The sequence below is a fragment of the Haliotis rubra genome, unplaced genomic scaffold (genome assembly GCF_003918875.1).
Source record: "Haliotis rubra isolate DU_JTF1 unplaced genomic scaffold, ASM391887v1 Scf199, whole genome shotgun sequence".
NCBI classification, from domain to species: Eukaryota; Metazoa; Mollusca; class Gastropoda; order Lepetellida; family Haliotidae; genus Haliotis; species Haliotis rubra.
Genome location: NW_025765991.1, coordinates 700302 through 713250, shown reverse-complemented (window position 1 = coordinate 713250; position 12949 = coordinate 700302). Strand labels below are relative to the sequence as shown.

The 12949-nt window shown below is 41.5% G+C and overlaps 1 protein-coding gene across 2 annotated transcripts; it reads left to right on the top strand.

Moving 5' to 3' along the window:
* The first annotated feature begins 275 nt into the window (after window positions 1-275).
* On the top strand, window positions 276-12140 carry LOC124275126 (putative ankyrin repeat protein RF_0381). 2 transcript variants are annotated; one of them, XM_046710616.1, is made up of 3 exons: window positions 276-483; window positions 9666-10183; window positions 10701-12140. In XM_046710616.1, exons 2-3 carry the CDS (start codon window positions 9674-9676, stop codon window positions 11319-11321), a joined length of 1131 nt encoding a protein of 376 aa, XP_046566572.1. In that variant the 5' UTR covers window positions 276-483; window positions 9666-9673; the 3' UTR covers window positions 11322-12140. The 2 variants fall into 2 exon arrangements, with proteins under 2 accessions (XP_046566572.1, XP_046566571.1); XM_046710615.1 differs by lacking the exon at window positions 276-483 and adding an exon at window positions 3493-3747.
* The last annotated feature ends 809 nt before the right edge of the window (window positions 12141-12949 follow it).

Here is a 12949-nt window from a genome sequence, read left to right as displayed (position 1 = left end):
GCATACATTACATACCAATATATCATAAATTCGTACATTAGCATGAATACTTCACTGTAAGCCGGTATCTGTCGAGCCCTAGATCTGAAGCACTGTTAAAGCTGAATAGTAAGGTAATCCATCAGACTGGCAGTCACAAGTGCCCTGTGCTGTCCAACACTCACGCCAGGCCTCAACACGGGGTGACGGCTATAAACGTGGCTGAGTACACCAGGAGAATTATAACGCCATTTCACGGTGACTGAATCTGCGCTACTTAGCTCTAGTGTTTCAATACGCCGCTAAGCAGAGTCACTCGTAATCTCATTATACATTCAAGTAGTGCGGGTGGAATAACGACAGGCGTACACGACAGATATCAGACCCAGAACCAGTCAGAAATAGAACAAGACCTTGAGGGTGAGGAGGAGACGATGGTCGACCGTGTACGGCCACCTCGAGGCGAGAATGACGCGACATACCTGTGGGGGTGTGATTAGACAGGTAAGAATGTAAATGTTGTTAGCTGTGAGTCACATGTGTATGACTTGTGATCAATGTCCGACATTCGTTATCTATACCTATCTGTCTAAGTAGAGATTACCCCGGTATGGTAAAGCGTGGTTGTGTTTGTGTCACACACAAATATAATCAACAAAGTCGTGATATAAGGTTAATATCGACATGTAGTTGTGCACTAGTGTTGGAGACATGTATTACGTGTTTAAGTGGGATTATATAAACGATAAACTCACTAAGTATACAGGTACAGGCAGTCGATTTAGAATGGTGTGCAAGGCTTGAATTACTTATGCTTCAAAGCGGAAGCGATCACAAGTTAAGATAGGAATATCAAAACCCACGTATGCGGAGCCCTTGAACCTTAGTTGGCTTAAGTTATCTGGCGTCTATTTTAGAGTCGTGTAGAACTCACATGTATGACGTGCAGGTTGTCAGCTGCAGATCAGATTCTCATTCGTAACTATCAGATTCTAAGACAGATCGACGTCCAGCAGACTATAGATAGCATTTGTATGATACGGCTAGACGACATACCCGTGACACAGGGCCGGGTTCACAAAGCGACCGTATCACTAAGTCTGCAGTAAGTCATATTCATAAAGATAGTTTGAACACAGTCGTATCCTAAATATCGCTTTGTGGAACGTGACCTATCGAGATAACCATTACAACATTGTTGTCTCAGAATTAGCCAAAGCGTGCAAACCCCTTTCCACATTATCGCATTGTATATAACACCCTCGAGCACAATTAGTGAAGCCTTGTCGTTCGTGCGTTTCGTATAGTAGTTTGCAATGGTTATAAACTGTCTCGCAGCAAAAAAGGTATACTCTCGGAAAATGGATTTGACCAAAACATAACAAACATTATCAAAACGTTGTTTTAAACATATTTATTCGAAAATGAAATGGATTGGGCACAAGTTATCCAACTTAGGAACGCCCTTTCCCAGAAGTTACATATGTCATATTTACAATATAAAAAACATTGACAACACGGATTTGTGAAAGGAATGTACAAGGTATTTAAAGAGGATGTGTATAGTATATACAAGAATGAACCTACAAAAATCTTTCAGTGAGCTTAATATATCAAAACGTTTCCGAAACATTACAAACTTTAGGTCAACACCAAAACTGTAGTACCCGCATCTAATACAACACAAGTGAAGAATCATTCATTTACATGTTTCATGTATTCATATATTGCCTTTTGTTATTGCTGCTGTTGAAAGATATTAGGAAAGGAAAATTAATTTCATGTTTGGACCTAATAGTTCGTACGTGTCGATTTGACCAATTCTGATAAACACTAATGATGATGAAATATGATGTTATATACCACTGTGTTTTGTCAATGAATTCTGTGAGTTATCTTGGTATAAGAGTCCAAGGTTTTCGCAACCCTATTTTTCACAACCATTCACGGGTGTGCAAGCATGTTATATGACTGTTGTTTTGATGCTTCACTCGGCAATCTTCCACCTCCGGGTCTATGGGGAAGTAACACGCACATTAATCAATGTATTTACCTTTGCTTTTACAAATTATCTCTTTACCTGTAAAACAAAATAAAAGTATTGTTGCACTAACTTATGTCAAGATTAAGTTCTAACTTTAAGTCATGACAATCGTTTACGATTTCCACGAACATGTACAACTCAACCTTTAAAAGTGATAATTATATATCATTTTTAAATATGCCTTTGATCTATTCTGAGTGTCTATTTTGATTGCTAACATGTGCACAATTTGTGAAGTCCATTTCTTGTGGTCTCCGTCGTTTATTTCTGGAATATTGCTGACGTAAAACTAGACTCACTCACTCACTCTACTTTAATAGCAAGCTATTAGAACTAGAACAAATCTGTCTGCACCAGTGACACAATCACGCTCTATTGGTATCAGTGATAGAGGGTCTGCTCGGAATAAAGAAAATCGCTGGTTCGATTCCCTTGTCACTGGCATCCGTCCGAAATGGCAAAAGCAGCACACATGTGCAAGCACATCGCTACTGCAGTGAAATAATCTTGAACGTGCCAGTTCACATCACGTCTAAAGCTACAAAGAATCGGCTCAGTGGATAATTGATCATTGATGTACCGTGTAATTACCTAGTAATCTATCTGTACTATGATGATATCACGCTAAGATTAGCCCAGTAATCTCACCTGAACCTCCCCCTTGATCCTTTCTACATTGCAATCAAGCAAGCACAGTGCCACGTACCTGTGTAGTGTGGATCCTCCTATTGGGGTTAAACCAGGTAATAATGGGGTCTTTGTACCTGACTAATTGCCCCGTGACGATGTCCCAGTACATTGGTGTGAATATCTGGGCCTGTGTTGTCTCATCTCCGTTGCCTGGTTCAATAACCCTCCAAGACAGTGGTGTTGAGGACAGCAGTAGAACCCATGTAAGGTAGAACATATAGAAAACTATGATCCTATCCGGGGCACCTGCTAGTCAAGTAGATAATGTGTTAGCCCGGACAGCGGAATAACGGTGCTTCGATCCCCGGTCCAGTTATACCATAATAACGTCAAAAGATGGTACGTGTACTTTCTGGCTTTCAGGTCGTAGCAGAACAAAGACTAGTTGTGTCGGAGTCAGTGTCAATTAACGTTAAACTCACTCACTCACTCACTCACTCACTCACTCACTCATTCACTCCAATCCTCTCACGGGAATTGCTATAACACAAAGCCGCATGTGTCAATCCAATATTAATCACATTTATGACCAGTATTGTCCAAGTTCCTACAGGTCAAACGGCCCATGAATATTACGACTATGTCAAACGTATTACAATAAACAATGACCTTCTGTTCGGGGAGAGACGCCGTGTATAGCTATTCAAAGTCACGTTTGAAAAGCCAGATCCCTTTACAACAGGTGAACGGCCCTATCTAATATAGATACGCATGTCGATGGATTTCCCCAGTCTTAATAGACTGTCACTCCGTGTAAGGAGAGTGTGTTATGTGTGGCATACACACTATTACCACATTTAAAGAAGTATGTTGACTGTTCAAGATAATACACGTATCAGGTCTGTACAGGCGAGAGTATGGAATGGACGTGGGCAGGCGGACAAAGGGTATATTCATGCGTTAATAGTGGGCTCTGGTCGGGTATATAAAGTGAGACTTTCTCTCCGCGGCACTCGATGGAACTGTCACTTACGGGAAACGGTGGACACCGACTGTAGTTCCATCACAGGGAAACCAACTTCAAGACATGTCAGGTAGGCAATGGTCACGCTTTTTCATTAAAATGAATATATTTATCTCATTCAGTGCATTTTAATATACTCAAATGCAAATTATGAAAAGAAAATCTAAATTTATTGATTACGGAACAAAATATGAAGCTTGTCTTGAGAGGGTTCGCTTATGTCATCACTGTCTGCCATTTACCAGATCGATTCTTATTGTGTTCATCACAGCATTGTCTGGCCCAGACTCGATTATTTACAGATCGACATCATATAGTGTGAATATTTGTGCAGTGTCTCTCTAGTGAGACAGTCGGAACTTAATGAATTGTCAATGTAATTAGGAACACGTATAACTCTTAACTCCCTATACAGTTAAACATGATATTACAGAAGGGAAATGAACTAAATACAACTGAACAAATGTGAAACTTGTGAAACACAGCGTCCAGTGTATTCACAATATGTGAGAATATTATACAACATACAATTTATTGTTTAAGTTTTGTCAATAGCTATAATTACAATGTATAAAAACAATTCTATTCTTACTACTAAGTCAGCTTTTTTAAATAAGTGCAACAAGAATATATTTGTATTTAGTGACACATTTCGGTTCGATCACCCAACACAATACTATGTAATGTTTTAGCACACTCTCCCTTTATTTCATCGTCTTGCAGATTTGATATAAATGATGAACATGACTACAATCTGTAACAAAACCCCGTTTCAATCTGAATAATGCTAAATGTGTTACAGGCAAAGGAGATTGGCTAAACAACCAATTGGTATAATTTCCTAACAAGGCTAGTGTTTCCTGATTGGCTGATGTCAGTGTGGGGCGGGGCTTGTGTTAATTATTGCACTGAAGGATGCCGATGTGGTTCGCGTGTCAATGATTATTCCCTACTTTTTTATTATTGACGATTTATCTGCTGTAGCTAACATTCACGTATCTGTGGTGGCTATAGAATGGAAAACATATACAATGTGTCTTCTTTTATTGGCATTTTAGAAGTTGGGTCAACGATACAAGAATCTGTATCGAAGCGTTTCACTCACAAAATAAAAGAAGTTGTTGTTCATAAATTTGTAAATATACGACGTGTACGCCATTCTTAAGTAAACTCCTGCATACATTTCCCTTGGGGCGTGAGGTAGATGGTGTTTTACGCCGCAGATATTGATCGTGAGGCGTTGCCCTTTGCTGTGTTGGACAAACGTGTTCAACTTTGACACTTGTTGATTCCCAGGCTGAAACCAAACAGTCACACGGGTATTAGTCCGTTAGTGAACTAGGTGTGAGACCATCAAACAAGACAGAAATATGCTATAATCTACTGGCAAACAAGGATAAGTTGGACCGGCGCAGAGAACGAGAAGTAGGCGATGCACGGCAATGAGCAAGCCCGTTTGGTTTGTGAAAGGTAGAGCAGATGTAGGCTAGTGCACGTGCATTGCATGACGATGGAAATGCTTTAGCGCGTAGCTGCACACACCTTGGTCACGTCAGTGTAGCACTACACTACACTCTTACCAGTTCGTTAACACCTAAGTCGGAATGTGTTCTCGTAACATTCTACCTCCAACAGATTTACATGGAGTATTCAGAACGACAAGTACGGGCAAGACGACTGGTTCCGTCTAAATCATCCCATATCTCTTTCGTCAGTACATAAACATTCGAACGGGAGCCATATCGCAGTCCAAGGCAAGCACTGCCATACAATCTCGGCAATCTAATGGGCATTAAAGAATGTCCTATTCTTCGGTTTTCACATTTTGAATTGGGAACTTTGAAACTTGTCAAAACATTTTTCAAAGTGCAGTGTGAAATGAAAGTCGCTGGTTTGAGACAAGTTCCGTATAGATCGGGAAAATTACTTTCTGACTAGCTACTATAATCTTATTGGTTGGTCGTGAAAGATCTTTCTTCCATGTCACCAGATCTTTCATTAGTGCTTAACTGCGATCTCTTAACGTGATTGGTCAAACAATGATCAGTTATCACAAACCATGGATATAGACGCATTTTAGACAATCTTAGTACCACCAGGCGTCCTTCTTAGTACCACCAGGCGTCCTTCTTAGTACCACCAGGCGTCCTTCTTAGTATTACCAGGTGTCTTAGTATTACCAGGTGTCCGTCTTAGTATCACCAGCTTCCTTAGTATTACGAGGTGTCAATCTTACTCAGTATCACCAGGTGTCCGTCTAAATACTACCGTTACAAGGTGTCTGCTTTACTCCGGATGACACGAAGTCATTCCTACTCTTACTAGCTACCACAAGGAGTCCGTCTTACTCGCTACTACAAGGTTACGCCTTACTCGCTATTACAAGCAGTCGACGTTTTACTCGCTATTACAAGCTGTCCGTTTTACTCGCTATTACAAGGTTACGCCTTACTCGCTATGACAAGGAGTCTGTCTTACTCGCTAATACAAGGAGTCCGTCTTACTTGCTATTACAAGGTTACGCCTTACTCGCTATTACAAGGAGTCTGTCTTACTTGCTATTACAAGGTTACGCCTTACTCGCTATGACAAGGAGTCTGTCTTACTCGCATTACATGGTGTCCGTTTTACTCGCTATTACAAGGAGTCTTACTCGTCACAACTCTCAGTCGACTTCATAGAATGTATTACACGTTGTGAATCAATTGGAAGTCCAACCCATCAACTTCTTTGTTCCCTCACTCCGACACACATAACACTACAGGCCACTTACAGTCATCAGCAGGAGTTCCCCACTACATTATGCGTGTCCAACACAGACATGCTTCACTGATATACCCTTTTCCTCATTCAGGGTAATGGAGTAGCCTCTCAAGCACACAATCCCGATCTTTATCTACCTGTCTGTACACGGGGTGGACCTTTCACGCTAGAGTAGGCAGCTACTTTCAAACACAATCAAAAAGCATATCAATAAACACCCCTCTATTTCCGCTGCACCTGTGCTGTCAACAATGTGTTCTCAATGATAAATCATATGTATAGAATAAACTCCGAGAGACTTAACAGAACAGGAAAAGGTTAGAAGAAAAGGAAATGAGGTATTTGTGCCAGATATGTATGTGGGCGGTGGCATGACTGAGTAGTAGCGAGTGAGTCAGTCAGTATGCCTCTATGCTTTTACCAATATTCCAGCAGTATCGTGGCCATATGGGGAATCGAACCCGGGTCTTCGGCGTGACGAGGCTACCCCACCGCCCCATGTGAATGGTAGGTATGTAGGTGCTGGTATGATTTAGTGGTATGTGTTGAGAGCCATCCGATCCTCTTAGTCGCATCTTACGACAAGCATGGGTTGCTGAAGTCCATGGACAACCCGGATCTTTACGGGTTGATGTCAGCTGTGCCACGACCGTTGTAAGTACTGGAAACAAACCAGTAACCGAAGGTATGTGAGCCAATGTCCACACATCCGGGTCACGAAGCTACTCAGTCAGCCAAGTCGTGGAGTCAGCCCGATTGGATGTGGAGGACAAATACAGGACCGACGGATATTGTATATCTAATCAATCTCCATCTTATCCTAGTGACATAAATGTATAAAATGGGCATAAATCACAACTTCCAATTACTTGTGAAAATCTCTATAGTAAGGTGACTACGGGTGACCATACTTGTTTTATGATCTGGAACAGAAGGGCAATATCACATTTATTACACAGATATACACATTCCTAGTTCAAGTACAAGCCACATCCTGGGACCTTGGCTTGTTTGGCTTCAGACAAAACCATTCGCCTGACTAATATCACCGATAGCGGCACGGCAAGCATATCATGGTCTCGTGAAGGAAATTACACGATGTAATGTCCTTAAAATTAACATGATAGTATATGTAGTCACGTGACTGAGAGCGGCTATATTTAGCAGCGATTGGTGCGTACGTCTTACCAACATAACCTTTAAGAAACACAACATACATGTGTAGTATGAATATCTAATGCACCCACGGCTAGATATATCTGCTCCGATATCCCTTTTTGCACGAAAGCATCACACATGCAGCTATGCCGTTTAAATAATGATGGCGAAGTTAGAGCATTCACTTAGCAGTGGTGGGACTTTAAGTTTCTTGGTCTGCTTTGATACAGCATGCATTGGTTTATATGGAACTAAGTGATGAAAATCAATCAAAATGGTCCCGTTGACCTTCACGGTATTTACCATCAGTAAACATAGTATACATTGTGACACTGAGACGAATACTTTAATCATGACGCACGTCCTGCCAATCGATGCTTGACATTCCCTGGTAGGAGGATGTAGCTGACACGGAGCGTCGTCTCCATTGTCTGTGAGCAACATCGTCAAGGTGATGTTTATTGTACGGACGTCATCAACGTGGTAGAAATGTCTGGGACGCACGAGGAGGGTAAGTACGGTCTGCTGTATGCCATGTGTGGATGAAGAACAGACGGTGTGTGTTTGTTGTAAGGTAGGTGTGGTGTGTGTTTGTTGTAAGGTAGGTGTGGTGTGTGTTTGTTGTAAGGTAGGTGTGGTGTGTGTTTGTTGTAAGGTAGGTGTGGTGTGTGTTGAATCAAGTATACTTGAATTGAATTCAACATGAATTGCATAGCGCGTCACGACGTCATTTCCTTTTACCTTGATCGTAAAATCATATACACTAATGAAAGCATCATCTGGAATTATGGTCACATTGTTTTAGAATGTGGCAGTAATGCTTTTCCTTGTCTCAGCACCATTTAGACCACGTACATACACTCACGAACACACACGCGCACTATATGCTAACCCGGTCATAACATATAGTCACAGGATTTCCACGAATTTTGTATTATAAGGGAATTTCTAGTATTCAGGACGGAGGCATAAAACCTAATTGGCCATCGAAACGTAACGAAATCCTAAACGAAATCCTCAAAATAAGACATAAATTCCTTTATACCCATGGAATTGTTTGTGGCATTATGACCTCATTTCTTTCTGTGGGCAATATGTGTCTTGTGTACTTGACCGTATGTCCTTGTGTACCTGACCGTATGTCCTCGTGTACCTGACCTTATGTCCTTGTGTACCTGACCGTATGTCCTTGTGTACATGACCGTATGTCCTTGTGTACGTGACCGTATGTCCTTGTGTACATGACCGTATGTCCTTGTGTACCTGACCTTATGTCCTTGTGTACATGACCGTATGTCCTTGTGTACCTGACCGTATGTCCTTGTGTACATGACCGTATGTCCTTGTGTACCTGACCTTATGCCCTTGTGTACATGACCTTATGTCCTAGTGTACATGGCCGTATGTCCTTGTGTACCTGACCTTATGTCCTTGTTACATGACCGTATGTCCTTGTGTATATGACCGCATGTCCTCGTGTACATGACCTTATGCCATTATGTACATGGCTGTATGTCCTAGTGTACATGACCTTATGTCCTTGTGTACATGACCTTATGTCCTTGTGTACCTGACCTTATGTCATTGTGTGCATGACATAATGTCATTGTGTGCATGACCTTATGCCCTTGTGTACATGACCTTATGTCCTTGTTTGCATGACCTTATGTATTTGTGGACATGACCTTATGTCCTTGTGTACATGACCTCATTTCCATGTGTACATGGCCTTATGTCCTTGTGTACATGACCTTATGTCCTTGTGTACATGACCTTATGTCCTTTACACTTATCAGATTGGTACAGTCCGTGGTCTAGACTACCAGCTGTCAGACGTTCTTTTTTGTGGAAGCCGCAGTGGCTGAGCCGGCTAGGCGGCTGACCTTCTGTGCTGGCGATTAGGTGTCTGACTCTTAGGGAGTGGGTTCGAACCCGGGATGAAACTCAACCCAACAAAAGCACTATAATCTGTACTTTACTGAGAAAGTGTAATCCCAAATATAACATATGTTACATGGTACATGTTGTTAAATATGGGACTTATGATTGTCATGTTCTCTTATCCAGACTCTATCATGGACGTTGTAGATCCCTCTGCCTCCAAGGAGAGCGCCATGGCCGCTCTAGACTGGTGCGTTCAGAGGGGTAAACACGACCTCATCCAGCCAATATTGTCCACCCACTTCACCGACTCCAACATCTCAGAACTAAGACGAGAATGTGTGCAACTTCTCAAGCAGGCTGTTGTAGCCGGGAAAGGAGATGTTCTGGTGTCGCTGCTCAAACACGTGGATGACGTGCACATAACGTGCGATGAGGTCATCACAGAAACAGCTTACGTCAACATTAACGGGCTCCTCGGGAAAGCGGTGGAATATGGTCACGTTACTGTCGTCGAGGCCCTGCTGGGACGGGGCGGTGACGTCAACAGCTGGTATCAAGGGAAACCACTCCTGCATCTTGCTCTTAGTCTACGTCATGACGATCTTGCAAAGCTATTGGTCAGATCTGGTGGTCACGTGGACATTATGGACCAGAGAGGTGAAACTCCACTTACTACGGCCATTTCTCGTCCTGGCGGAAAGGTAGGTTTCTTCTTGCATTTACGGACTGTATTCCTCAAATATAAATATTTACTTTTACGTGTCATATGAGGACATAATCTCTGTAAAATACAACACTATATGTGAAGACTGCGTGGCGTCGGATATCGATTTCAACAGTTCAGTCTCTAAACCCAGGATTTGAGGTTTTCTAGCACCGTAACGGCACTCGTGGGTCTCACAACAGTGGTATACATCTTCGACTTGGAGCATTAAGTATTCTTCCATCTACCTAAAGCTTAAAACCTAATTCATTCACGGTCTCATTGTGAAATTGGATTCCTGATAAGGGGCATGTAGTGAGTTATTGCTCAACAATTATACTTGAACTCGGTATCGGTGATTTTGCAGGTGTATTGTCTAACCAGGTAAGAACTCATGTAGAGAGTGTACATGATCATTCATCGTTATATTGATACAAAAATCAGTAGCAATTAAAACTGATCGTATTCATTGTAACATAATCTATATTCATGCGTTGTTGTTTGCTTGTTGTCAGGGGGATATAATCTCATGGCTCATGAAACTAGGTGCTGACCCAGAACGGAGATTGCCGAGTGGAAAACAAGCCATTCACGTTGCTGCAGGACAGTGCCCGCCTTCCGTCAGGCTTCTGGCTGAAAGCGGATGTGACGTCAACGCTATACATCACGTCACTGGTGATACCCCTCTTCACGCAGCCTGTACCCGTGCCTGTTCCGAATCCATTGTTCTTTTAATTAGGAATGGTGCTCGTTTTAATATCGAGAACAACAATGGCGAAACGCCGCTTCTGAAACTGTTGAATTACGCAACGAACCCACACGACTTCAGTACCAAGACCAGAAAGAAACTGGCCAGAACCCTCATTGCTTTGGGATTTCGTATAGGTGATTCGTTCATGTCAAAACCAAGGTCTAGAGTTGGCAGAGTTAAGCCCCTTGATGTGTACAAGACTCTGGTCCGAGAACAGTCGTTTGTGCCAAGATTGCAGCATTTCTGTCGGACGACCATACGTGACCATATGCAAGGGAGACAATTCTGTGACAAAGTACCCTACCTAGATATTCCACCACATTTGCGGTTATATCTGACCTTTCAACCATCACTTATAGACGAAACAGTTTCACCCACCACGTAGCATGGTGATAGTGTAATATTGTCCTTATTGAATGTATCCTTTTTGAAAATCGGAAATCTGCTCATGATCAGGGCCAGCCTCGGAATGAGTCGGATTGACACGAGCGATCACGAGTGACGGTTTTTGCCTGATATAGTTGATCTGTATCATATAAGAATGTGGCTGATTGCTTTGTGTGGTTTGTATTAGTTTGAGTATTTTTTAATAATGAGTCTGGGTTAGGTATTTTTGTTTGTTTGTTTGTTGGTGTTTTGGTTGAAATTTTGCTTTTGTTTTTCCGTTAGGGGGTGGTGTTGGTTTGTTTTTGTTTTGTTTTGGGGTGGGGTTGGGGTCGTTACACACGCACTCAAGGTTTTGGAGGGACTTAATATTTTCCTCCATAAATTCATAATGCTACCACATAAACTAGTTTCATTTTGGTTATGGTGTCAGTGACTATGTGAATCGATGCAGTTGGACACAGATTCCGAATTCGAAGGAGTTAGAACATTATTTGAAGAATTAACACATATCAATCATACGTACAATATACACCTTACAACCTGACTTCAGATGAACACAGTAACAGTCCAAAAGTAAATTTGTAGACACCATTATTGTTAGGACCTGCTCATCAGTTGGTTTGCAGTAGTAATGTGCAAAACTTGTCGCCAAATAACAATAGCATTGTCAACTTAACATAGATGCCACAAACGATCCTTTCGTGAGTACGTTAATGCACAGTTTTCAATAAATATGTTATTGATGAGTTACCAAGACAACGGTTAACACGTTACAATTTAATTCTGGACTCTCAGAAACTCTCCGCACTGTGGACACTTTCTGACAAGGGATTCGACAAAATTAAACATGCAGTTGTTATGAATATATGCTGAGGATGAGAAAATGAAAAAAACTCAAAATTCGAAAACTCAAAAGTTAAACTCGCTCGCCCATGGGCGAGAATGTTGAGTTTCACTCATAATTCATGTTTTGGAGGTTGTAAATGAAAGAGTGTATGTTTACACAAATTTCAACCCATTTTGACTTAATTCGGCTAATTCAGAGCGATATTAACAAATCTCGCCCATGGGCGAAAAACATTTTGGCCCGTGGGCGAGAATATTTACTTTTACTCAAAATACATGTTTTTCCATGTTTTGGAGGTTGTACATGAGTGTGTGTATGTGTATAACTATCATGACACAAAATTCAACTAATTTTGACTTAATTCGGGTTATTTACGGCAATATTAAAAAATCTTCATTATTTAATGGATTAGCTAATAGCGCATTGCCGGGAGAGCCACATTCACACGATCACTCAACCATACCCATTGACGGTTCAGCCACACCATTTTCAACTCTGATTTTCTTAAAAGTGGCTTTCCCGGGATATAACCATGAGCAGACCCAAATCCGACCATCTGAGTGAGTGAGTTTAGTTTTACGCCGCTTTAGGCAATATTCCAGCAATATCACGACAGGGGACCAAACATCTGTCATTAATTACCTGTCATGAGCTTTCAGTTGTATTGAAAGATCTCGCCTATTGTTTCATTAATAAATCGTCTTGCGGATAGGTATGTAGTCACTAGGCACTTAAAACATTAGAAGTAATACCATTGAACAAGTTACCTAACTACAGTA